Raw genomic sequence first — 24,325 nt, forward strand, 5'->3', positions numbered from 1 at the left:
AGAAATGGTATAGAGATTCAGGTCGTTTAGAACGCAGAGAGTCTTCTGCCAAATCTAGGTATAGAGATGACGGAGACGACGACGACGCTGGGCCATCAAGGATTCAGGAGGAGGAAGATGAGGATGTCGAAAAATCAACAGTAACTACCCAAAGTCTAAACGAGCGCGAGCTACGAGATGTGCGAAAAGATTTTGGTCGCTGTATAGGTGAGCAGCTTGTCACCTGGCTGCTCCGGTGCTGGGACTCTGGAGCCAATTGTGTGGAATTAGACGGCAGGGAAGCCAAGCGGCTGGGATCCCTTGCTTGAGACGCCGGCATTGACAAAGCAATTGCAGATGGAGCACAATCCACCAGCCTCTGGAGGTGTCTCCTCTCAGCTGTGAGGGAAAGGTATCCCTTCAAGGAAGAACTTTTATGTCTACCAGGCAAGTGGACCACTATGGAGAAGGGAATCCAGTACCTGAGGGAATTAGCCGTACGGGAAGTGATTTATGAGGATCCAGACCTCAGACAAACATCCAAAGACCCAGATGAAGTCAGGTGTACACGACCCATGTGGCGGAAGTTTGTACGGAGTGCACCATCATCATATGCCAGCTCATTGGCAATAATGGCCTGGAAAGAGGATGAGGAACCCACAGTGGATGAAGCGGCTAAACAACTCCGGCAGTATGAAGAAAGTCTCTCCTCTTCCTTACAGGCCTGTGTCTCAGCTGTGGAGAAACTTTCTGAAAAGGTTCACCAACTTGAAGAGAATCTATTGTCCTCCCCACCTGAACCAACCAGTGTCCACCGACCAAAAGAGAACATTGTGGAGAAACTTTATGAAAAGTTTCACCAACTTGAAGAGAGATTATTCTCCTCCGCACCTGTACAAAGCAGTGTCTCAGCTATCAGGGGTAGGCGCTCATCTACACAAGGAAGACGATATGGTGGGTACTCACCCCGTGCCACCCTGTGGTTTTACTTACGAGACCATGGAGAGGACATGAGAAAATGGGATGGAAAATCTACTGCGACCCTAGAGGCACGGGTACGTGAGTTGCAAAAGAAAACAATCAGGAAAAAAGGATTCTCTGAAAAGTTTGCTGCTCCAACTTCCAGCAGACAGTCCTTCAAACGCAGAAACGAAGAAGATTCTGACCAGGATTAGGGGGGCCCTGCCTCCAGCCAGGGGGAGGAAAGGGACAATCGAGTTTATTGGACTGTGTGGATTCGATGGCCTGGCACGTCACACGCACAGAAGTATAAGGCTTTAGTAGACACCGGCACACAATGTACTATAATGCCATCAAGCTATAAAGGACCAGAGCCCATCTATATTTGTGGAGTGACAGGGGGATCTCAGCAGTTGACTATATTGGAGGCTGAAGTGAGTCTGACTGGGAATGAGTGGGAAAAGCACCGCATTGTGACTGGCCCGGATGCTCCATGTATCCTTGGCATAGACTATCTTAGAAGAGGATATTGCAAGGACCCAAAAGGGTTCCGGTGGGCTTTTGGTATAGCTGCCTTAGAGACAGAGGGCATTAAACAATTATCTACCTTGCCTGGTCTCTCAGACGACCCCTCTGTTGTGGGGTTGCTGAGGGTCGAAGTACAGCAAGTGCCAATCGCTACCACAACTCTGCACCGGCGGCAATATCGCACTAACCGAGACTCCCTGATTCCCATCCATAAGCTAATACGTCAATTGGAGAGCCAAGGAGTGATCAGCAAGACCCATTCACCTTTCAATAGTCCCATATGGCCAGTGTGAAAGTCTAATGGCGAGTGGAGACTAACAGTGGACTATCGTGGCCTGAACGAAGTCACGCCACCACTGAGTGCTGCAGTGCCAGACATGCTGGAACTTCAGTACGAACTTGAGTCGAAGGCAGCCAAGTGGTACGCCACAATTGATATCGCTAATGCATTTTTCTCCATCCCTCTAGCAGCAGAGTGCAGGCCACAATTTGCCTTCACTTGGAGGGGAGTCCAATATACTTGGAATCGGCTGCCCCAGGGGTGGAAACACAGCCCTACCATTTGCCATGGGCTGATCCAGTCTGCGCTAGAGCAGGGGGAAGCTCCTGAACACCTGCAGTACATCGATGACATTATTGTGTGGGGTGACACAGCAGAGGAAGTTTTCGAGAAAGGGAAGAAAATAGTCCAAATCCTTCTGAAAGCCGGTTTTGCCATAAAACAAAATAAAGTCAAAGGACCTGCACGAGAGATCCAGTTTTTAGGAATAAAATGGCAAGATGGACGTCGTCAAATCCCAATGGATGTGATCAACAAAATAACAGCTATGTCTCCACCAACTAACAAAAAAGAAACACAGACTTTCCTAGGTGTTGTGGGGTTTTGGAGAATGCACATCCCAAATTACAGTCTAATTGTAAACCCGCTCTACCAAGTAACCCGTAAGAAGAATGAGTTTGAATGGGGCCCTGAACAGCGACAAGCCTTTGAACAAATCAAGCAGGAAATAGTCCATGCAGTAGCCCTTGGGCCAGTTCGAACAGGACCAGATGTAAAGAATGTGCTCTACACTGCAGCCGGGGAGAATGGCCCCACCTGGAGCCTCTGGCAGAAAGAACCTGGGGAAACTCGAGGTCGGCCTCTGGGGTTTTGGAGTCGGGGATACAGAGGATCTGAGGCCCGCTATACTCCAACTGAAAAGGAGATATTGGCAGCATATGAAGGAGTTCGATCTGCTTCGGAGGTGGTCGGTACTGAAGCGCAGCTCCTCCTAACACCCCGATTGCCAGTACTAGGCTGGATGTTCAAGGGAAGAGTCCCCGCATCATGCAACTGATGCTACATGGAGCAAGTGGGTTGCACTGATTACTCAGCGGGCTCGAATAGGAAACCCCAGTCGCCCAGGAATATTGGAAGTGATCATGGACTGGCCAGAAGGCAAATACTATGGGATATCATCAGAGGAGGAGGTGGGTCGTGCTGAAGAAGCCCCACTGTACAACCAGTTACCAGAGAATGAAAAGAAATATGCCCTGTTCACTGATGGGTCCTGTCGTATTGTGGGGAAGCATCGAAGATGGAAGGCTGCTGTATGGAGTCCTACGCGACGAGTTGCAGAAGCTGCTGAGGGAGAAGGTGAATCAAGTCAGTTTGCAGAAGTGAAAGCCATTCAGCTGGCTTTAGACATTGCTGAACGAGAAAAATGGCCAGTTCTCTATCTCTACACCGATTCATGGATGGTAGCAAATGCCCTGTGGGGATGGTTACAGCAATGGAAGCAAAACAACTGGCAGCGTAGGGGCAAACCCATCTGGGCTGCTGCATTGTGGCAAGATATTGCTGCTCGTGTAGAGAACCTGGCTGTGAAAGTACGCCACGTAGATGCTCATGTGCCCAAGAATCGGGCTACTGAAGAACATCAAAACAACCAGCAGGTAGATCAGGCTGCTAAGATTGAAGTAGCTCAGGTGGACCTGGATTGGCAGCATAAAGGTGAATTATTTATAGCCCGATGGGCCCATGACACCTCAGGCCATCAAGGTAGAGATGCAACATACAGATGGGCTCATGATCGAGGGGTGGACCTGACCATGGACGCTATAGCACAGGTTATTCATGACTGTGAAACATGTGCTGCAATCAAGCAAGCCAAACGGTCAAAGCCTCTTTGGTATGGAGGACGGTGGCTGAAATATAACTATGGAGAGGCCTGGCAGATTGATTACATCACACTCCCTCAAACTCGCAATGGCAAACGCCACGTACTTACAATGGTGGAAGCAACCACCGGATGGCTGGAAACATATCCTGTGCCTCATGCCACCGCCCGGAACACCATCCTGGGCCTTGAAAAGCAAGTCCTATGGTGACATGGCACCCCAGAAAGAATAGAGTCAGACAATGGGACTCACTTCCGAAACAACCTTATAGACACTTGGGCCAAAGAACATGGTATTGAATGGGTGTATCACATCCCCTATCATGCACCAGCCTCCGGGAAAGTTGAACGATACAATGGCCTGTTAAAGACTACCTTGAAAGCAATGGGCGCTGGGACGTTCAAAAACTGGGATACGCATTTGGCAAAGGCCACCTGGTTAGTCAATACTAGGGGATCTACCAACCGAGCTGGACCTGCCCAATCCAACCTGTTACGTACTGTAGATGGGGATAAAGTTCCTGTAGTGCATGTAAAAAATATGCTGGGTAAAACAGTCTGGGCTACTCCTGCCTCAGGAAAAGGCAAACCTATTCGTGGAATTGTTTTCGCTCAGGGACCTGGATCCACTTGGTGGGTGATGCAAAAGAACGAAGAGGTCCGGTGTGTACATCAAGGAGATTTAATACTGGGTGAGAATAGCCCATGAACTGAATTGTACCATGTTAATTAGTATATTATACTGTATGTTATCACTACCATGATTACTATAGGTGACTAATTAGAATGTATGGAAAAGAGTGTAACCTTAGCATGACATAAATGGTATGGAATAAGGGGTGGATAGATGTCCTGGTTTCAGTTAGCACAGAATTAATTTTCTTCCTAGTAGCTGGTGGAATGCTGTGTTTTGGCTTAGGATGAGAAGAGTGCTGATAACACCCCGATGCTTTAATTGTTGCAGAGCAGTGCTTATACTAAGCCAAGGACATCTCAGCCTTTTGCTCTGTCCTGCCAACAGGCAGGCTGGGGGTGCAGTAAGAGCTGGGAGGGGACAGACCCAGGACAGGTGACCCAAACTAGCCAAAGGGGTATTCCATACCATCTGACGTCATGCTAAACAATATATAGGGGTGGCTAGCCGGGGGGAGGGGGCCGGACTGCTCGGGGTTAGGCTGGGCATCGGTCAGCGAGTGGTGAGCAATTGCATTGTGCATCACTTGTTTGTACATACTATTATTACTTTCATATTATCACTGTTGTATCATTATTATTATTATTGTTATTATTATTTTTGTTATTATTATTTTTCCTGTCTTATTAAACTGTCTTTATCTCAACTCACGGGCTTCACTTTCCATTTCTCTCCCCCGTCCCAGAGAGGGAGGGGGGAGGGTGAGCGAACGGCTGCGTGGTGTTTAGCTGCCGGCCGGGTTAAACCACGACACCTAGTGATCATCTAGTCCACACCTGCTGCTACAGGCAGGGACACCTTCCATTAGGCAACATGTGCCTATGAGGTCATGGTCAGCTGAGGAGTTGATAGGCCGGGAGCAGGCCCCTGGCCTATGGATGTCATTTGGATGCCAGTGGTGCCTGTGTAACTAACTGGCTGAGAGCAAACACGGCCTGTGCTAGACACTGGGAGGACCCTGGTGCCTGAGAAGCCAGGAGGCTAGGAATAAGCACATGGCTTGTGTGGGTCTGTGGGGAGGTCACTGGTGATCAAGTAGCTGATAGGTCAGGGCAAGGCCCACGGATTGTAAAGGTACCTGTGAGGTCACTGGTACCTGACGAGGTGGCAGGGCTGGAACAGGCCAAGAATTGTGTAGGTGTTTGTGAGGTCATTGCTGCCTGAACACAGGCCAGGAGCAGGCCCATGGCAGGTGAAGATGCTATGGCATCACCTGGAGCTGTGTTGGGCAGAATCATGAAATAGCCCGAGTTGGAAAGAATCAAGGATCAGGGAGTCAAAGTCCAGCCACCAGACAACAAAAGAAATTATATATGTATCTAAAAAACTATACAAACTGTAAATATATATTAAAAATATTAAAATATATAATGTATATATTTATAAAAAATAAACTTTTTACATATGTATAATACATGTAAAATTAATGTAATGAAAAATAAAATAAAAAAAATAAAAAATAATAAAATAAAATAAAATAAAATAAAATAAAATAAAATAAAATAAAATAAAATAAAATAAAATAAAATAAAATAAAATAATATATTATACTGCATAATATAACATAATACTGTATAATATACTGGAATGCTTTATGTAATATAAATATATATCAAATAAAATATAATATAATCTATAATATAATATCGGTAATTTTATATTACATAATATGAACTATATAATAATACATACAATATATAAAAATTATATTTAATCTAATAAAATATATAAAAATATAATAATGTATAAGTAAAATATATATATTTTGTATATATTCAAAAAAATGTGTGTTTTATTAAAAATGTAATATATATATATATGTGTGTGTTTATATTTATATATATATATATATATATATATATATATATATATAATAAACTATATGTCTGAGAGCATTATCCAAACACTTCCTGAACCCTGCCAGGCTTGGAGCTGTGAGGAGGCTGGGAGGCACCGCAGGGCCATGCCTGGGCACGGGGCCAGGAGGAAACCACCGTCTTCCTGCCCGGGCGCCATGTCACGTGGGCTGCGGTTGGTGCACCTGCAGTGGCAGGCAGGCTCCAGCTCCCGACCTGCCACGGGGAATAACGGCCCCTGGGTGACACGCTGAGAGCCAGGGAGACGCCTGAGGCTCTGGGCTGCAGCTCTGCTGCCAGGGCAGGCCCTGGACCAGCTCTGGCTGCTGCCGGGACCCCACAGGAGGCTCCCTGGGGAGGGACGGGACAGCCAGCACCCCCATCATGGGGCTCTGGCCCTGCCCAAGGGCCTTTCCCGGCTGCTGCTGCCAGCACAGCAGGGGCTGTAGCAGGGGCAGGGGCTGGTCCCTTCCCAGCCTGACACAGCCCTGCTGCAGAACCAGCCCCGTGGATCCCATGGCACAGGGACGACCAGACAATCGCACCTTGGGCTCTTGGATGCTACAGCTCAGGAGATGCTCCGTGCTCCCACAGCATGCTGCAAGGTGTGTCAGAGCCATCTGCCCCCACACCCAGCCCTACCCCACGATGATGTCCCACCACAGTGACGTGAGAGCTGCAGCGGAGCCGTCCCTCATATATGGTCATGAAGAGCGCTGGAGAAGTTCATTGGAGAGCTGGGCTGCGTCGGAGGGGAGATAAGTGCCGATAACTTCTAAAAAGGTGCCTGCTGCTTTGATTGGCTCCTCCTGCAGCTGGGACAGCATCTGCACAGATATATTGCCCTCCCATCATCTCCATTTCACCGTGGGTCCCCAGGAGCTCCAGCAGCAGGGCCGTGCTGTCAGGACAGGAGCCTCAGGATGGGGACAGAGGGACTCCTATCCCCTTGGGTTCTGTGTCTGCTCCTCTGGGTTAAGCCATGCAGAGGTAAGTGCCAGCTTCTCTGTTCCACAGCCTTGGGACAGTGGGCAGCAGTGGAGTCCTTGTGATGCTTCTGGGAGTGGGGTTGCTTTGCAGGCACCACTGAAATGAGAGGCAGAAGATTCTCGGTCTCTCAGCCCCATGCTTTAACCTGTGCCTGTCTTTGTGGGAGAGGGTAATCCTTTTCCACAGCTCCCATGATTATGGCAGCCCGTGCCTGGCATCATTACTAGACTCCTTGCCCTTGGGGACCCTTTTGTTAGCCCTTGTTCCCCATCACTGTGCCTCAGGATCTGGAGGAGTCCCAGACAGAGAGAGTGACCCTCAGTGATCTCCAGGGCACAGCCACTGTCCGGGGTGCCCCAGAGGGCTTGTGTGCTGTTCCCTGCCCTTGGGATCTGGGGAAACACTTTCTCCAGGAAGGCAGGTTGTGTCCCATTAACAGAAGGGGACTGGTGCATCTGCACCCAGAAGTGGTACAGAAGTGTCCTTCCTGGGGCTCTGTCCAAGCAGAGGGACTAATCTGACAGCAGGGACGAGGAAGGGTTTTTGGGATCCTTGTGTTTTCAGTGCCCTGTGGGCACCCTAGAGGTCCTGGGTTGGACAGTGGTTTCAGGAGGTGCCTGTGGCAGACAATAGGCAATGGAAGCTGCTCAGGGGCATGGGGCTGTTTGGGGGACAATTGGCTGGGGAGGAGTGGGAGCCCCATGCAGGGCTGGGGGCTGTGTGGGGATGGGTATGGGCGGGGACAGGGGTCCACTGGGGTGGGAGGAGGTGGTGAGGGCTGTGGGGCAGCAAATGGCCCAGGAGGGCTAGAGCTGGGTACCCCCAGCCCAGCATAGAAATGGGAAAAACAGGGAACCCCATTGCCCCTGGGAGAGCGTATGGGGACAGAGATCCCACCCTGGGGACTGTGATTATGCCTGGGGAGGGGGTCTGTGAGTATGGGGCTCAAAGCTCTCCTGACCCTTCCTTTGTTGGTGTTTGAAGGGGCTGCGGAGGTGAGGCTAGCAGATGGTGACGGGCGCTGTGCTGGGAGAGTGGAGATGAAACTCCATGACGAGTGGGGGACCGTGTGCCATTACGAATGGGACATGTCCGATGCTGCAGTGGTTTGTAGGCAGCTGGGCTGTGGGGTTGCTCTTGAAGCTCTTCACAAAGCACACTTTGGGCCAGGATCTGGGCCCATTTGGATGGTTGTTGTTAAGTGTAATGGCAAGGAGTCTGCCCTGTCTGACTGCAGTCATGCAGGACGTGGTGAATCCTACTGTTCTCACAATCTGGATGCTGGAGTGATATGTTCAGGTATGGGTTAAGCTTATTACCCACTTTTTGAGACTGGGACAAGGGAAAAGGGTAACAGCTCATGGGTCAGGGCACTTCTGAGCTCAGTCTGTCACATGTCCCTGGGAAAAACACTGCCAAGGGGCCAACAACAAGCATGACCTTGAAGCTGGAGCAGCCAAGCCTGGGGAGGTTCTGGGAGAGGAAAGCTCCCACCCTTCCCCATTGTGTTGCCTGTTTCCCATCTTTGTCATCCCATTCACCCAGGCCCAGCCTGGCAGGCTGGTCCCTATGCCAGGGGAATCTAGAGCAGCTCCCCCAGCCACCAGCAGCCTCAGGGAAGGGCGTGCAATGGCCCAGGACTTTTGGGTTGTACCCCCAGCAGACACGAGAATATTGGCCAAAGCAGAGGGGCTGCTCAGAGGGCAGGAGCACTGGGCTTGAGCAGAGGAACATGGTGGCAAGGAGCACCCTGTTCCTGTCCTGGGGTCACCCCATGAGTGCCAGCATCTAGGGACACAGCCCCTCCAGGCACTGATGACCCACTGCTCATCCTCTCCTGCCTGCCCTATGCCCCAGGGGCTGTGCGAGCACCTCCTGGCTCTCCTCGGTGCCTGCTCTCATACCGGGAGCTCGTCTCAGCCCAGGGCTGCTCTCTGCCTGATCTGGAAACTCACAGGTCTCCTTGGTTGCTCCAGGATTTGTGCGGCTGGTCGGAGGGGACAGCCCCTGCTCAGGAAGTGTGGAGGTCTACGACAGGGACCAGTGGAAAGCTGTCTGTCACTCCCACTTTGGTGCCAAAGCTGCCGAGGTGGTGTGCAGGGAGCTGCAGTGTGGCACAGCCCTGTCTGTCCATGGGGCAGCTCAGCTGGGAGAAGGGGCCGGTCCTGTCTGGGACAGAGAGCTGCAGTGTGTGGGGAATGAATCCACCATCCTCTTCTGCCCCTGGGGGGCCCCTGGGCATGAGGCCTGCACCCACAGCAATGACCCTTATGTCATCTGCACACGTAAGGACTCAAGATGTAATAATGCTGATGGGGGTTGTGGTGGGAGCAGGAGAGCAGGGTGGGAACTGGGCTGTGCTGGGTGGGGGACAGGTGGAGTGAGGTGATGTTCTGCAGCCCTAAAATTAGAGTGCTGCAGGAGGAGAAAGGCACGCTGTCCCTTTGGCCTCTCCTGAAGCTCCTGTGGGAGCAAGAGCACAAATGTGGCCTCTCTTACTCTCCTTTTTCCCCAGAGTACACAGGGTTCAGGCTGGTGAATGGCAGCACAGCGTGTGAGGGCAGGGTGGAGGTGGAGGTGCTGGGGACGTGGGGAACCCTCTGTGCCTCCCGCTGGGACCTCTCGGACGCCCACGTTCTGTGTCGGAACCTCGGCTGTGGCTTTGCTGAGTCCATTCCTGGAGGAGGGCATTTTGGGAGAGGAACCGGCCCCGTCTGGAGAGACTCGTTCCACTGTGACGGGACTGAAGCCCACCTGGGGCAGTGCCCGGTGACTGCCCTGGGGGCCTCGCCGTGCTCCCAGGAGAACGCTGCTGCTGTCATTTGCTCAGGTGCGTGCTGGGCATTGCTGCAAAGTCCATTTGGCCCTGGTTTGTGACATGGCCACACAAATTTGGGGAGCTCATAGCAGCACCAGCCTGAATTTCTCCTCTCACCAGGCCTGGCTCACCACATGTCTGTACAGTTGGTGGGCGGAGGGAGCCGGTGCGACGGGCGCGTGGAGGTGTTCCAGCACGGGACGTGGGGCAGAGTCCTGGATGAGCAGTGGGACATGCAGGAGGCCAGCGTGGTGTGCCGGCAGCTGCAGTGCGGAGAGGCAGAGTCAGCCTACACCCCCGTGAGGGCCGAGCGAGGACGAGGACTTGTGGGGCTGCGTGGGGTGCGGTGTGCAGGGCACGAGGCTGACCTGAGCCTCTGCAACACCTCCCTGCCTCAGAGCATGTCGGCAGCAGAGATCATGGAGGACGTGGGGGTCGTGTGCCGGGGTGAGTGGTGCTGCACGTCCCCCAGGTGTGGGTCTGGGAGTGCAGCCAGCCCCTGATGGCCGGGGTTCTCCACACTGCAGGGAGCCGGCGGGTGCGGCTGGTGGACGGGGCCGGGCGCTGTGCCGGGAGAGTGGAGATCTACTACCAGGGGCGCTGGGGCACCGTCTGCGACGACGCCTGGGACCTGGCCGACGCTGCCGTCGTTTGCCGCCAGCTGGGCTGCGGAGGGGCCCTGGAGGCAGCCGGCTCTGCTCGGTTTGGGGAGGGCTCCGGGCAGATCTGGCTGGATGGCGTCAACTGCTCCGGGGCTGAAGCTGCTCTCTGGGACTGCCCTGCCGAGGCCTGGGGGCAGCACGACTGTGGGCACAAGGAGGATGTGGGAGTCATCTGTTCAGGTCTGTGCTGGAAGTGGGGCTTGGAGCTGGGGCCAGTGAGGCCGGGGCGAGGGCAGAGCCAGGTAGGGCCAAGGCCATCAGTGGCTGACATCCAATGACGTCCCTGGGGCCTTTCCTACTTCCAGAGTTCATGGCCTTGAGGCTGGAGAACAGCGACGGCTGCTCCGGGCACCTGCAGGTTTTCTACAACGGGACGTGGGGCAGCGTTTGCTCCAACTCCGTGACCACCGAGACGGTGTCACTGGTGTGCAAGGAGCTGGGCTGTGGGAATGAGGGGGAACTGGAAACAATCTCAAATTATGAGAAGCTGTCTGGCATCGCGTGGCTGGATCGCGTGGAGTGTGGGAAGAGCAACAGCTCCTTCTGGCAGTGTCCCTCTCATCCTTGGCATCTGCAGTTGTGTGATGACGTCCGAGAAGAGACCCACATCACCTGCAATGGTAAATCTGGTTTCTCAAGGCACCAGGTCCACTTCCCCACTGGGTATGGTGAAATGCAGAGAAGGAACCCAGAGGGGCTTTGACTTCCTGCATTAGACCCTGTTGCTGCTGGTGGCACAAAGGTGACTTCAGCTCTCAGAGCCACCCATGTCCACCAGCAGCAGTCAATGGCCAGGCTGCCATCAGCTCCTGGGAATTTGGTGCCTTTGAGAGGTGCCTGGGGGACGTGATGGATAGGAAGAAGTATGGGGTTAGAGTCACGTTGCTTTGGAGAGGGATCTGGTCAGGGGAGGAGTGAGAACCCTGTGCAGGACTGGGGGTGGTATGTGGGTGGGCATGGGCAGGGGCAGGGGGCAAATGGGGTTGGAAGAGGGGGTTATGAGGGCTGTGGGCAGCAAATGGCCCAGGAGGGCTGGAGTTGGGCATCCCCAGAGCAGTGTAGCCCATGGGCAGAGGAAGGATCCCCCCAACACACCAGTGACAATCAGTGGGGAGAGGGCTCCCACCCTGGGGCCTGTGACTCTTCCTGGGCAGCAGAGAAAGAACTCGCAGACCCACCTTGTGGGGCTCAAAGCTCTCCTGACCCTTCCTGTGCTGGTGTTTGAAGGGACTGCAGAGGTGAGGCTGGTGGATGGCGGCAGGCGCTGTGCTGGGAGAGTGGAGGTGAAACACCAGGGCCAGTGGGGGACCGTGTGCAGTGACCACTGGGACATGACCGATGCTGCAGTGGTTTGTAGGCAGCTGGGCTGTGGGGTTGCTCTCGAAGCTCCTCAGAAGGCACACTTTGGACCAGGATCTGGTTCCATTTGGATGGATGATGTTCACTGTAATGGCAATGAGTCTGCCCTGTCTGACTGCACACACAATGGCTGGGGTCAAACAGACTGCGATCACAGCTGGGATGCTGGAGTGACATGTTCAGGTAAGGACTGAACTTGTTCCCTACCTCTGGGATGAGGACACTTCTAAGGGACCTGGCTGTGACTTCAGGAAGCAACGAGTGAACACCAGAACATGGCTCTGTGTGTCAAGTTGCACTCTGAGCTGGGTCTGTCACTGCTGGTGTGCCTTGTCCCTGGGGAAAGCCCAGTGGGAGCACACTGAGCCTGGCCCTGAAGCTGAAGCAGCCAACTGGGGAGGTGCCTGGGGCTGGGAGAGGAAAGCCCACACCCTTCCCCATTGTGTTGCCTGGTTCCCATCTTTGTCATCCCATTCACCCAGGCCCAGCCTGGCAGGCTGGTCCCTATGCCAGAGGAATCTAGAGCAGCTCCCCCAGCCACCAGCAGCCTCAGGGAAGGGCGTGCAATGGCCCAGGACATTTGGGTTGTACCCCCAGCAGCCAAGAGAACCTCAGCCAAAGCAGAGGGGCTGCTCAGAGGGCAGGAGCACTGAGGTTGAGCATAGGAACATGGTGGCAAGGAGCACCCTGTTCATGTCCTGGGGTCACCCCATGAGTGCCAGCCCCCAGGAACACGGCCCCTCCAGGCCGTGCTGACCCACTGCCCAGCCTCTCCTGCCTGCCCTGTGCCCCAGAGGGGGCTGTGCCAGCACCTCCTGGCTCTCCTCGGTGCCTGCCCTCATACCGGGAGCTTGTGTCATCCCAGGACAGCTCTCTGCCTGCTCTTTTGCTCATTGTGTGGCTGATGTCTGGGGTCATCCATGCCCAGCACCACACTTTGTCCCTGTCTGTGGACCCCCGTTTACCTGCTCCCCAGATGTGCCCCATTCTAACAGCAGCTCTGCAAGAGCTCCAGCAGCCCCTGGGAACAGGGGACTTTTTTGGAAGCTCCAAGGGGTTCCTCAGCCTGGCCTGAGCCCGGCAGGGCAGAGACAACCGCAGCAGCCCCCAGTGCCTGGGCCCCTTTCCATGGGCCCACATGCTGTGAGTGCTGCAGTGCTGGGGCCGGTGCTGGGCAGCCCAGGGGCTCCAACCAGCAGCAATTAGTCAGAGCGGTGCCTGCAGCCGGGGGCTGGGAGAGAGGGCAGCCCATGGGTACTGGGCTGGATTCTGAGGAGCAGCAGGGGGGCCCGTACGTCTTTGTGCGATCAGCACCCACTGAGAACTTCTGGGCTGACCGTGGAGCTCTGAATCTTGCCACTTTACGGATGAGGTGGGAGGTGGGCACGGAAGTGCCAGAGGGCTCTGGGAACTCACAGGTCTCCTTGGTTGCTCCAGGATTTGTGCGGCTGGTCGGAGGGGACAGCCCTTGCTCAGGAAGTCTGGAGGTCTACGACAGGGACCACTGGAAAGCTGTCTGTCACTCTCACTTTGGTGCCAAAGCTGCCGAGGTGGTGTGCAGGGAGCTGCAGTGTGGCACAGCCCTGTCTGTCCATGGGGCAGCTCAGCTGGGAGAAGGGGCCGGTCCTGTCTGGGACAGAGAGCTGCAGTGTGTGGGGAATGAATCCACCATCCTCTTCTGCCCCTGGGGGACCTCCAAGGACAAGGCCTGCACCCACAGCAATGGCACTCATGTCACCTGCACACGTAAGGACTCGCAGTGGGATGATGGACAATGGGGTTGTGGTGGGGGCAGGAGAGCAGGGTGGCACTGGGCTGTGCTGGGTGGGGGACAGGTGGGGTGAGGTGGTGGTCTGCGGCCCTAAAATGAGAGTGCGGCAGGAGGAGAAAGGCACGCTGTCCCTTTGGCCTCTCCTGCAGATCCTGTGGGAGCAAGAGCACAAATGTGGCCTCTCTCACCCTCCTTTGTCCCCAGAGTACACAGGGTTCAGGCTGGTGAATGGCAGCACAGCGTGTGAGGGCAGGGTGGAGGTGGAGGTGCTGGGGACGTGGGGGACCCTCTGTGCCTCCCGCTGGGACCTCTCGGATGCCCACGTTCTGTGTCGGAACCTCGGCTGTGGCTTTGCTGAGTCCATTCCTGGAGGAGGGCATTTTGGGAGAGGAACCGGCCCCATCTGGAGAGACTCGTTCCACTGTGACGGGACTGAAGCCCACCTGGGGCAGTGCCCGGTGACTGCCCTGGGGGCCTCGCCGTGCTCCCAGGAGAACGCTGCTGCTGTCATTTGCTCAGGTGAGTGCTGGGCATTGCTGCAAAGTCCACTTGCTACTGGTGTGTGACATGGCCACACAAATTTGGGGAGCTCATAGCAGCACCAGCCTGAATTTCTCCTCTCACCAGGCCTGGCTCACCACATGTCTGTACAGTTGGTGGGCGGAGGGAGCCGGTGCGACGGGCGCGTGGAGGTCTTCCAGCACGGGACGTGGGGCAGAGTCCTGGATGCGCAGTGGGACATGCAGGAGGCCAGCGTGGTGTGCCGGCAGCTGCAGTGCGGAGAGGCAGAGGCAGCCTACACCCCCGTGAGGGCCGAGCGAGGACGAGGACCTGTGGGGCTGCGTGGGGTGCGGTGTGCAGGGCACGAGGCTGACCTGAGCCTCTGCAACACCTCCCTGCCTCAGAGCACGTCGGCAGCAGAGATCATGGAGGACGTGGGGGTCGTGTGCCGGGGTGAGTGGTGCTGCACGGCCCCCAAGTGTGGGTCTGGGAGTGCAGCCAGCCCCTGATGGCCGGGGTTCTCCCCGCTGCAAGGAGCCGGCGGGTGCGGCTGGTGGACGGGGCCGGGCGCTGTGCTGGGAGAGTGGAGATCTACTACCAGGGGCGCTGGGGCACCATCTGCGACGACGCCTGGGACCTGGCTGACGCCGCCGTCGTTTGCCGCCAGCTGGGCTGCGGAGGGGCCCTGGAGGCAGCCGGCTCTGCTCGGTTTGGGGAGGGCTCCGGGCAGATCTGGCTGGATGGCGTCAACTGCTCCGGGGCTGAAGCTGCTCTCTGGGACTGCCCTGCCGAGGCCTGGGGGCAGCACGACTGCGGGCACAAGGAGGACGTGGGAGTCATCTGCTCAGGTCTGTGCAGGGAGTGGGGCTTGGAGCTGGGTCCGGTGAGGCCGGGGCGTGGGCAGAGCCAGGTAGGGCCAAGGCCATCAGTGGCTGACATCCAAGGACATCCCTGGGGCCTTTCCTCCTTCCAGAGTTCATGGCCCTGAGGCTGGAGAACAGCGATGGCTGCTCCGGGCGCCTGCAGGTTTTCTACAACGGGACGTGGGGCAGCGTTTGCTCCAACTCCATGACCACCGAGACGGTGTCACTGGTGTGCAAGGAGCTGGGCTGTGGGAATGAGGGGGAACTGGAAACAATCTCAAATTATGAGAAGCTGTCTGGCATCGCGTGGCTGGATCGCGTGGAGTGTGGGAAGAGCAACAGCTCCTTCTGGCAGTGTCCCTCTGCTTCCTGGGATCCGCAGTCATGTGATGACCGCCGAGAAGAGACCAATATCACCTGCAATGGTAAATCTGAGCCATCACAATACCAGGTCCTGTTCCCCACTGGGTATGGTGAAATGCAGAGAAGGAACCCAGAGGGGCTTTGACTTCCTGCATTAGACCCTGTTGCTACTGGTGCACAAAGGTGACTACAGCTCTTGGAGCCACCCATGTCCACCAGCAGCAGTCAACAGCCGGGCTGCCAGCAGCCCCTGGGGGATGCAGAGGCAACTCCAGGCGAGGTCTCAGAGGAGACCATGCAGGGCTTTCAGGAGTCCTCCCTCCAGGGACAGCCTCCTGTTGCTCTGTGAATCAGGGACCTTGTGGGGCCGAGCACTCGGGTCCCCCCTGCAGTGACATGTGGGAGGAATGAATGGGGATCTGCTACTGCCCTGACCCAGCATGGGGATGTGCGAGCAGAGGTCAGCCCTGCTTTCTTCTGCATGAACCCCAGAGTAGCCCTTTTCAGCCCAACTTCTCTTTCCTTTGGGACATGGACAGAAAGGCCACACGTGGCTGCATGCCCCAACTCCACCAGCTGCACAGGTAGGGAGCTGCCCCTGCACGTGCCCCCCTTACCTGGCAGGGCTCCCGCAGCTGTCCTGGTGCCATGGGACATTGCTGCCTCCCCAGAAAGGGAGAAGATCCGTGCCGTGGGAGGCAAGGACGGCTGCTCGGGCAGAGTGGAGATCTGGCACCGTGGCACCTGGGGGACGCTGTGTGACAATGCCTGGGACATGCGGGATGCCGAGGTGGCATGCAGGCAGCTGGGCTGCGGCTCTGCGGTCTACGCCCTGGGCCAGGCTGCTGCTGGAGAGGGGACGGGCCCCATGTGGCTGATGGAGTGCAGGGGGACGGAGCTGTCTCTGCAGGACTGCTGGGCCCAGCCAGGGGACAGCGGTGCCTGCCAGCATAAGGCAGATGCGGCTGTGCATTGCTCAGGTGAGCAGTGGGGCTGGGAGACATGGCTGGGGGCTTGGCAAGGAGCTGGCTTGGGCATCTGCCCTGATGGATCCTGCTGCTGGCCTGAGCAAGGGTGTTCCTGCAGAGTGGGAGGCTGGTGGTGGGTGGGGAGCAGCCTCTGTGGGGCTGGATGTGCCAGCACATCCCCTGGGCTGCCTGCACTGTCCTTTGAGCAGCCCAGAGCAGTGGTGCTGGGCCCTGTCCCTGCCACCTTGCTCAGCCCCACAGAAGGGACAATTCAGGTGGCAAATTTTGGGGTCATTTGCCAGGGAGGCTGCCTGGTGCCACAGCCCCAGCCTCTCAGCCCAGCTCTCCTTCTGCTCCCCTGCAGCTGCACCCAGGACAGCAACATCCCCCCCACAAGCAGGTAAGCTGTCCTTCCCCAGGGCTGGGTCTGTCCATATTCACGCTGTGACAGACAGTCAGGGGAAGGGGCTTCTTGTTGGGCTGTGAGACTCCCAGGAAATCAAGGGAGCTGGGAGAAGTCTGTGATGGACCCAGCAGGGTGGGACCTGCCCCATCACCCAGCCCTGTCCCTCCCAGCCACTGCTGCCTTGTGTGGTCAGGAGTGGCATGTCCTGGCCCCAACCTCTCCCTTGTCTGATGCTGCCCCTGCCATGTTCCTGCCCATGCAGATCCCCCACGGAGCCATCCGACCACCAGCAGCGAGAGACTCTCAGTGCCTGTCGTCATCTGCATCATCCTGGGGGCCCTCCTCTGCCTGCTCCTGGCCCTCCTGGCTGGGCAGGTGCGAAGCGCCAGGGCTTGGCGCAGAGGTGGGTCCTTCCCCAGTGGTCCTGGGGGGGAGATGCCTCCTGGCAGGGCTGGGGGTGCTGGGGATGTTGGTGTCCTGGGGCACAGAAACAGAGCCGTGTGCTGCCTCCTGCCCCATGAGCTGCCCCACTGACTGACAGACCATGGGGCACCAGCAGAAAGAGATGGAGAGAGCCCAGAGCCTGAGGCATCAGTTCTGGGGTGAGAAGAGAAATGTGAGAGCTGGGCTGGGTGAGAAGGGGAGGATGCACTGCTGGCAGTGCTCTGGGTGGCTCTGCCAGGAGGAGCATGTGGCAGCAGGGTCCATCACCATGGTGTCAGCCACCCCCCAGCAGGACATGGGCTGTGCTATTGATGTGTGGGGCAGAGATGGAGCAGCTCCATGGGGAGGAGAAATGTGGGAATTGGTGCATGGTCTGCACTGGGACTTGAGCCGGGGACCAAAGGGGCATAAAGGCTGTCTCCAAATGTGAGGCTGACTCTGCCCCAGACCATCTCCATGGGGATGCTGCCCTCCCTGGGGATGTGGCTGCAGTGCCAACACAACACAGTGGGGCTGTGCTGTGGGGACAGTGTAGTGCTGGCCTAGGGAATTTGGCTGAGGGAGCCCAGTGGGGTCCTGTCCCTCTCTGCCCATGCCCAGACCAGTCCTGCCTCTGTCCCCAAGCTCCGGGAGAGCTGGGGAGCCCTTCCCTGAGGCCGTGTACGAGGAGATCGCTTACAGCCTGGCATGGGAGAAGCGGCCGAGGTTCAGTCTCTCAGGTGGGTGTATGCTCCTGAAGGGGCACTTTCTCTCTGCCTCAGACCAGTGCTGTGTCCTGCAGCTCCTGCCCATGGTCCCTGAAATGGTTGGACCATGGGGTCTGTGGGAGAGCATCCAGGTGTTGGCCCTCACAGAGGAGCTTCCTCCGCACCAGCTCTGCCCATCCCAGAGGGGACAGCCCCTCTCTGCTGGGCCCTGCACCCTGGGGACATCCAAGGGCTGAGTTAAGTGGCTATTCCAGGGCAACTCTGGGAGCCCCTATGAGATGGGCTCTTCCTAGGGTAGCAGGGGTGTTCTCCTTCCCACTCTATCCCAGCTCTGTGGGTGCCCATCCCCAGCAGTGCTGACCACAAGATGGGGTAGCAGGGATCATCCCATAGCACCCACTGCAGCTCTCTGCAGTCTCCTTTTCAGAGGGGTCCCTGACCCAGCTGCAGCCCTACCCCAGGCACATGAGCAGGAGGATGGTCTGGGGCCAGCTGCAGGGATAGAAGGGGAGGGAGAGGAAGGGCTCCATCTCTCCTCCCTGCAGACAGACAGACAGCAGTGCCACTGAGTGCCACTTTCAGAGCTGGAGGGACGAGGGCTCTGCTTTGGCCCTGACACCAGCAGCATGTCAGCCCTGTGTCCCCACACCCCCTCCCATCCTCTGCTCTGCAGGGCATCTCTTCTCGTTGCCACCACCTTCCCTCTCCTTTCAGATGTCCCTGTCCTGCCCGGAGGTTACCCAGCAGATGGCTATGATGATGCTGGGGAGGTTTCTGACCCTGGGGAGGATACTGTCCCTGGACAGGGGGACTGGGAAGTGCCCAGGACACCAGAGGAAGGAGCTGGGCGCAGGGATACAGCCACAGGTGAGGGCAATGCAGCACTGCCACTTCCTAGGTGCCAACCCCAGGGCCAGGAGAATCCATGAAATATTTAGAGCCTGATCTCCTGACATGGGGAACCTGGCCTGAGATATTTCCAGGACGCTGGTGGATGTGCCAAATGTCTCAGGCTTGTGAGGGGGGGGAAGGTGTTGTACAGCCCTGAGAAGAACCCCATAGGATCAACCACAACAGCCTGCCTTGATGCTTACAGAGGGAAGCCTGCGCTCCCGGAGAAGTGCTGAGGACCCTGGAGCTGAGGGAGACATCTTGTCCCCTTTTCTGGTACACATGGGCTATGATGATGCTGAAGAGATGTCTCTGGCATGTCCCCATGAGGACACCCAGGATGTGACACCGAAGCCCAGTGCACAAGGGTCCCAAAGCCCCATGCCAGCAGAGCCCAGCCCTGCTGAGCAGCTGGGTGCAGCCAGGAGGGAAGAGAGCTCAGTGTCACTGGGAGAGCCGTGAGTGCCAGGGAACGGTCTCCTTTTTCCAGCAGTCAGCAGACACACACGGGTATTTCCTGTCTTGGTATTCCCCTGCTTTTGTGCTTTGTGTTGACAAATGTTTATATTAAAACCCTCTGGGGGGGGGCTTTGTCCCAGATCCATTGCTTTCCTGCCCAGGTGTCGGGGTGTCTCTCTGAGGCTAACCAATTGGAGTAGAGCTCAAAGATGCAATAGTGGGGAATGGTCATTTCTTGGGACCAACAGGGTTGGGATCAGGCTGTAGGGCTGCCAGAACCCCCAGTCCCTAGACACTATTCCTACTGACAGAGGCATTTCCGTCCTGCCAGCCACAGGCAGTTTCCAGCAAAAGTGGCTCTGTGTGACGCCTCATGATGCACTCGCTGGTAGTGCCCATCTTCTACAGCCTTGGGCCCTCATGGAACCCAAGGATTCCTGCCCAGCACCCACAGACAGAGGAACCTCTCCTGCAGGATCGGAGTGGCGAGAAGTGTTGGACCCCTGGGCAGGACTTGGTACCCATACTGCCCTCTCTGATCTTGCTGGTAGGTCCTCCCCAGCTCTTCCCCAGCAGGCGCCTCCGCTGCAGGATTAGAGATGCTTTTGGTAGTAGGGTGGTGGGCTGCAGGGGGTGCTGGATGGTCTGGAACATCTGTTTGATCCATTTGGGTCAGCTGTCCTAGCTGTGTCAGGGACACCTTCCTCAAAATCAGGTTGCTCAAAGCCCCATCCAGCCTGGCCTTGAATACTTCCAGGGATGGGACACCATCCAACAACCTTTCTGGGCAACCTCCTCCAGTGCCTCACCACCCTCAGAGTAAATGATTTCTTCTGAATATCTAATCTCAATCTACCTTCTTTGAGTTTAAAGCTATTTCCCCTTGTCCTATTGCTACATCCTCTAATAAATTCTCTCTCTCCAGCTTTCGTTTATGCCCTCTGGAGCTACTGGAAGGTTGCTCTACGTTCTGCCTACAAAGGCCCAGGGCTTTCTGTTCTTAATTCCTCTCTTCTCCCTCTTCATAGCAGAGATGCTCCAGCCCTCTTATCATTTTTGTGGCCCTCCTCTGGACTTGCTCCAATGGGTCCATGTCTTTCTCACGTTGGGGATCCCAGAGGTGAACACACTATGTTAAGTGGGGTCGGGTCTCAAAAGAGCAGAAGGGAAAATGAGAATCACCTCCCCTGACCTGCTGGCTATGTTTATTCTGATGCAGCCCAGGACTTTGCTTTCAGGGCTACAAGTGCATATTGCCTACACACGTTGAGTTTTTCAAGCACCAACACCCCCAGGACCCTCTCCACAAGGCTGCTCTCACTCCCTTCTCCACCCAGCTTGTATTTATGCATAGGACTGCTTCAACCCATGTGTGGGAGTTTACACTCAGCCTTGTTGAAGTTCATGAGTTTCACACAGGCCCACCTCTCAAGCCTGTCATGGCCCCGCTAGATGACACCCCTTCCCTCCAGTACGTCAACCTCACCACACTGCTTGCTGTCATCAGCAAACTCGCTGAGGGTGCACTCAATCCCACTGCCCATGTCACCAACAAAGATGTGAAATTGTGCCGGTCCCAGTACCAAGCCCTTAAGAACACCATTCGTAACAGCTCTCCACTTGGACATTGATCTGTTGACCACAACACCATGAGTGCGACCATCCAGACAATTCCTTATATCCACTGAGTGGTCCATCTGTCAGATCCATGTCTATCCAATTTAGAGACAGGAATGCCACATGGGATGTGTCAAATACTTTGCACAAATCAGGTAGATGATGTCAGTTACTCTTCTCTTACCCACAAACACCGTAACACCATTGCAGTAGGCCTACAGATATGTCAGGCACGATCTGCCCTTAGTGAAGAGGTATGGGCTGTCACCGATCACCTCTTTATTTGTCATGTGCCTTAGCCAAGTTTCCAGGAAGATCTGTTCCATGATCTTGTTGGGCTCAGAGGTAGGTCTAGACTGGGCTAGACTTCCCTGGGCCTACTTTTATTCCCTTTTAAAAAGTGGGGGTTTTGTTCTCTGTGTTACAATCAGTAGAAACTTCACTGCACAGCCACCACTTTTCAAATATGATGAGTAGTGGCTTTGCAACTTCATCTGCCAGTTCTCTCAAGACTCTGGGATTCATCTCACCTAGTCCCGTGGACTTGTGCACCTTCTGTTTCCTCAGATACTCCTGAAACTGATCTTCTACAGTAGGTGGTTCTTCTCTCTCCCAGTCCCTGCCTTTGCCTTCTGGGACTTGGATGGTGTAGCTGGAGCTATTCCAGTGAAGCATGAGGCAAAGAAGTCATTGAGTACCTTCTCCACATCCCGGATAACCAGGTCTCCTGTTTCCTTCTGGAGAGGGTCCATGTTTTCCCTAGTGTTCCTTTTATCACTGACATACTGTCGTGGTTTAACCCGGCCGGCAGCTAAACACCACGCAGCCGTTCACTCACCCTCCCCCCTCCCTCTCTGGGACGGGGGAGAGAAATGGAAAGTGAAGCCCGTGAGTTGAGATAAAGACAGTTTAATAAGACAGGAAAATAATAATAATAAAAATAATAATAACAATAATAATAATAATGATACAATGGTGATAATAGGAAAGTAATAATAATATGTACAAACAAGTGATGCACAATGCAATTGCTCACTACCCGCTGACCGATGATGCCCAGCCTAACCCCGAGCAGTCCGGCCCCCTCCCCCCGGCTAGCCACCCCTATATATTGTTTAGCATGACGTCAGATGGTATGGAGTACCCCTTTGGCTAGTTTGGGTCACCTGTCCTGGGTCTGTCCCCTCCCAGCTCTTACTGCACCCCCAGCCTGCCCATTGGCAGGACAGAGCAAAAGGCTGAGATGTCCTTGGCTTAGTATAAGCACTGCTCTGCAACAATTAAAGCATCGGGGTGTTATCAGCACTCTTCTCATCCTAAGCCAAAGCACAGCATTCCACCAGCTACTAGGAAGAAAATTAATTCTAACTGAAACCAGGACATCTATCCACCCCTTATTCCATACCATTTATGTCATGCTCAGATTACACTCTTTTCCATACATTCTAATTAGTCACCTATAGTAATCATGGTAGTGATAACATACAGTATAATATACTAATTAACATGGTACAATTCAGTTCATGGGCTATTCTCACCCAGTATTAAATCTCCTTGAGGTACACACCGGACCTCTCCGTTCTTTTGCATCACCCACCAAGTGGATCCAGGTCCCTGAGCGAAAACAATTCCACGAATAGGTTTGCCTTTTCCTGAGGCAGGAGTAGCCCAGACTGTTTTACCCAGCATATTTCTTACATGCACTACAGGAACTTTATCCCCATCTACAGTACGTAACAGGTTTGATTGGGCAGGTCCAGCTCGGTTGGTAGATCCCCTAGTATTGACTAACCAGGTGGCCTTTGCCAAATGCGTATCCCAGTTTTTGAACGTCCCAGCGCCCATTGCTTTCAAGGTAGTCTTTAACAGGCCATTGTATCGTTCAACTTTCCCGGAGGCTGGTGCATGATAGGGGATATGATACACCCATTCAATACCATGTTCTTTGGCCCAAGTGTCTATAAGGTTGTTTCGGAAGTGAGTCCCATTGTCTGACTCTATTCTTTCTGGGGTGCCATGTCGCCATAGGACTTGCTTTTCAAGGCCCAGGATGGTGTTCCGGGCGGTGGCATGAGGCACAGGATATGTTTCCAGCCATCCGGTGGTTGCTTCCACCATTGTAAGTACGTGGCGCTTGCCATTGCGAGTTTGAGGGAGTGTGATGTAATCAATCTGCCAGGCCTCTCCGTATTTATATTTCAGCCATTGTCCTCCATACCAAAGAGGCTTTGACCGTTTGGCTTGCTTGATTGCAGCACATGTTTCACAGTCATGAATAACCTGTGCTATAGTGTCCATGGTCAGGTCCACCCCTCGATCACGAGCCCATCTGTATGTTGCATCTCTACCTTGATGGCCTGAGGTGTCATGGGCCCATCGGGCTATAAATAATTCACCTTTATGCTGCCAGTCCAGGTCCACCTGAGCTACTTCAATCTTAGCAGCCTGATCCACCTGCTGGTTGTTTTGATGTTCTTCAGTAGCCCGATTCTTGGGCACATGAGCATCTACGTGGCGTACTTTCACAGCCAGGTTCTCTACCCGAGCAGCAATATCTTGCCACAGTGCAGCAGCCCAGATGGGTTTGCCCCTACGCTGCCAGTTGTTTTGCTTCCATTGCTGTAACCATCCCCACAGGGCATTTGCTACCATCCATGAATCGGTGTAGAGATAGAGAACTGGCCATTTTTCTCGTTCAGCAATGTCTAAAGCCAGCTGAATGGCTTTCACTTCTGCAAACTGACTCGATTCACCTTCTCCCTCAGCAGCTTCTGCAACCCGTCGTGTAGGACTCCATACAGCAGCCTTCCATCTCCGATGCTTCCCCACAATACGACAGGACCCATCAGTGAACAGGGCATATTTCTTTTCATTCTCTGGTAACTGGTTGTACAGTGGGGCTTCTTCAGCACGACCCACCTCCTCCTCTGATGATATCCCAAAGTATTTGCCTTCTGGCCAGTCCATGATCACTTCCAATATTCCTGGGCGACTGGGGTTTCCTATTCAAGACCGCTGAGTAATCAGTGCAACCCACTTGCTCCATGTAGCATCAGTTGCATGATGCGTAGAGGGGACCCTTCCCTTGAACATCCAGCCTAGTACCGGCAATCGGGGTGCTAGGAGGAGCTGCGCTTCAGTACCGACCACCTCCGAAGCAGATCGAACTCCTTCATATGCTGCCAATATCTCCTTTTCAGTTGGAGTATAGCGGGCCTCAGATCCTCTGTATCCCCGACTCCAAAACCCCAGGGGCCGACCTCGAGTTTCCCCAGGTTCTTTCTGCCAGAGGCTCCAGGTGGGGCCGTTCTCCCCGGCTGCAGTGTAGAG

The 24,325-nt window shown here is 54.9% G+C and overlaps 1 protein-coding gene and 2 long non-coding RNA genes across 3 annotated transcripts in view; 2 read left to right on the forward strand and 1 right to left on the reverse strand.

The window, feature by feature from the left end:
* LOC137847150 (uncharacterized) overlaps nt 1-24,325 on the reverse strand; it is a 111,897-nt gene that overhangs the window by 63,918 nt on the left and 23,654 nt on the right. The window lies entirely within an intron of this gene.
* LOC137847358 (scavenger receptor cysteine-rich type 1 protein M130-like) lies at nt 6,976-16,957 on the forward strand. Its single transcript, XM_068665639.1, has 12 exons — nt 6,976-7,166; nt 8,151-8,465; nt 9,143-9,451; nt 11,865-12,188; nt 13,443-13,751; nt 13,981-14,295; nt 14,404-14,734; nt 14,815-15,125; nt 15,251-15,565; nt 16,043-16,087; nt 16,175-16,483; nt 16,836-16,957. Exons 1-12 carry the CDS (start codon nt 7,100-7,102, stop codon nt 16,955-16,957), a joined length of 3,072 nt encoding a protein of 1,023 aa, XP_068521740.1. The 5' UTR covers nt 6,976-7,099.
* LOC137847147 (uncharacterized) lies at nt 17,933-19,501 on the forward strand. The gene is made up of 3 exons (XR_011090812.1): nt 17,933-18,040; nt 18,743-18,895; nt 19,125-19,501. It is a non-coding gene; the product is annotated as an uncharacterized lncRNA (long non-coding RNA).

Source organism: Anas acuta, chromosome W, assembly GCF_963932015.1.
Source record: "Anas acuta chromosome W, bAnaAcu1.1, whole genome shotgun sequence".
NCBI lineage: Eukaryota > Metazoa > Chordata > Aves > Anseriformes > Anatidae > Anas > Anas acuta.

Bases quoted from the DNA above. Each gene is read 5' to 3' on its own strand.
- LOC137847358 (XM_068665639.1), top strand. From the start codon at position 7,100: ATGGGGACAGAGGGACTCCTATCCCCTTGGGTTCTGTGTCTGCTCCTC. The intron at 9,452-11,864 runs GTAAGGACTCAA...TTCCTGTGCTGG, and splicing joins CCCTTATGTCATCTGCACAC to TGTTTGAAGGGACTGCAGAG. The intron at 15,566-16,042 runs GTAAATCTGAGC...GGACATGGACAG, and splicing joins GACCAATATCACCTGCAATG to AAAGGCCACACGTGGCTGCA.